This window comes from Triticum dicoccoides, unplaced genomic scaffold, assembly GCF_002162155.2.
Source record: "Triticum dicoccoides isolate Atlit2015 ecotype Zavitan unplaced genomic scaffold, WEW_v2.0 scaffold234761, whole genome shotgun sequence".
NCBI lineage: Eukaryota > Viridiplantae > Streptophyta > Magnoliopsida > Poales > Poaceae > Triticum > Triticum dicoccoides.
This window is the reverse complement of record NW_021247133.1, coordinates 1-1,807: the sequence shown is the minus strand read 5'-3', so window position 1 is coordinate 1,807 and position 1,807 is coordinate 1. Positions and strand designations below refer to the sequence as shown.

General features: G+C 40.0%; 1 protein-coding gene across 1 annotated transcript; it reads left to right on the top strand.

The window, feature by feature from the left end:
• Positions 1 to 14: 14 nt before the first annotated feature.
• LOC119345408 (disease resistance protein RGA5-like) lies at positions 15 to 1,801 on the top strand (the record flags this gene model as incomplete). The annotated part of the gene is made up of 2 exons (XM_037615501.1): positions 15 to 208; positions 400 to 1,801. Coding segments are annotated over 2 exons (1,596 nt in total), but the record flags the coding sequence as incomplete, so codon positions are not given.
• Between the last annotated feature and the right edge of the window lie 6 nt (positions 1,802 to 1,807).

Genomic DNA, 1,807 nt, shown 5'->3' with positions numbered 1-1,807 from the left:
GTTTGGGTAAAACAACACTCGCCAATGAGGTATACCATAAGCTGAAGGCGGAATTTCATTGTAGTGCATTTGTGCCGGTGTCTCAAAAGCCCAACATTCCAAAACTTCTGAATAGTTTATTAACCCAACTTGGGTGTGGACAACCTTTTCATGATTGTGAATTAAATGTTCTTCTCGACCAACTCAGAGAAAACCTGAAAAACAAGAGGTACTGATTCTAACTTTCTATATTGTTGTTGTTCACATGTGCCCCTGATACTTAGATTTCCTTAAAACATTTAATATTATGTTCTTCTATAAAAGAATTAATATTTAATTTGATAATAAATATTTTCATCTACCTTGAACCTTTTGAAATTTATTTTTAAATTTACTTACCACTGTACTAATTTCTTGCAGGTACTTGGTTATCATCGATGATCTATGGGATGTATCAGCATGGAATATTATTAAATGTGTTTTCCCAGAAAATAATCTTGGTAGTAGATTAATAGTAACTACAAGAATCAAGGCTTTGGCTGAGGCATGTTGTTTCGGTCACCATGAGCACATTCTTGAAATGAAACCTCTTAGTGAAGAAGAATCAAGAAAATTGTTTTTTGGTAGGATATCTGGCTCTGAAGAAGCTTGTTCAGGTCAACTCAGAGATGTTTCAGTTCAGATTCTCAAGAAGTGTGGTGGTTTGCCGCTTGCAATCATTAGCATATCCGGCCTATTAGCAAGTGAAAGTTCCAACCAAAAGGAGAAGTGGAAATATGTACTGAATTCGTTGGGGTCAGTGTCGGGCACAAATCTCACCTTGGAAGCAATGAGACAGATCTTGAACCTTAGTTACAAAAATCTTCCTCACCACCTCAAGACGTGCTTCTTGTATCTTGGTATGTTTCCAGAGGACTATGAAATATTTAGGTTTGATTTGTTAAGACTATGGGTGTCTGAAGGTTTCGTTAGCAAAGCACGTGGACAAAGCCTAGAACAGACTGCGATAAGTTATTTCAATGAGCTTGTCAACATGAGCCTTATTCAACCTGTACAGATTAAAAGCGATGGGTCAGTAGGATCTTGCAAAGTACACGATATGTTGTTGTATCTTATCTTGTACAAGTCTGCAGAGGAGAATTTTATCACTGTTGTAGACAACCCAGAGGCCATTACAGGACAACTTCAAAAGACCCGTCGGATGCTCTTCAACTTGGACGGTGCAACATTGCCAGGTGACGTTAGCATGTCACAAGTGCGATCATTTGCAAATTGGAGAGGCTCCCTGAATATACCTCCTCTGGTAGAATTCAAGTATCTTCGAGTTTTTATTGCTGACTTTACTTCTAGTTCTGAAGATGACAACCGGAAAATCGACCTGACAGGACTGTGTAAGTTATATCAGCTGCGACATATATGGATTCGTGGCTGTAGTAAGTACCAGCTACCAACCCAAATTAGTGGGTTACAGATGTTGGAAACATTCGATATAGATGGGTCCTGTATCCCAATGGATATTTTTCTCCTGCCACAGTTGTTGAATCTGCATGTTCCATTTGTTCAAAGGCTGCCCGAGGGCATTGGTAAAATGAGATCCCTACAACATCTGCATAAGTTTAATATGCTGCACACCTCACTCGACAGTATCAAGGGCCTAGGAGAGCTCACCAATCTGCTCACTCTATCTCTCAGAACCGGTTTCTCTGAAGACGTGGACATGGATGTTCTAAACTCTTCTTTGGCAAAACTGTGTGACCTCAAGTTCCTGGACATAATTTCACATGCTGCTCCTTGGATACCTGAGGCACTAACCTTGTCGCCTCCCCCC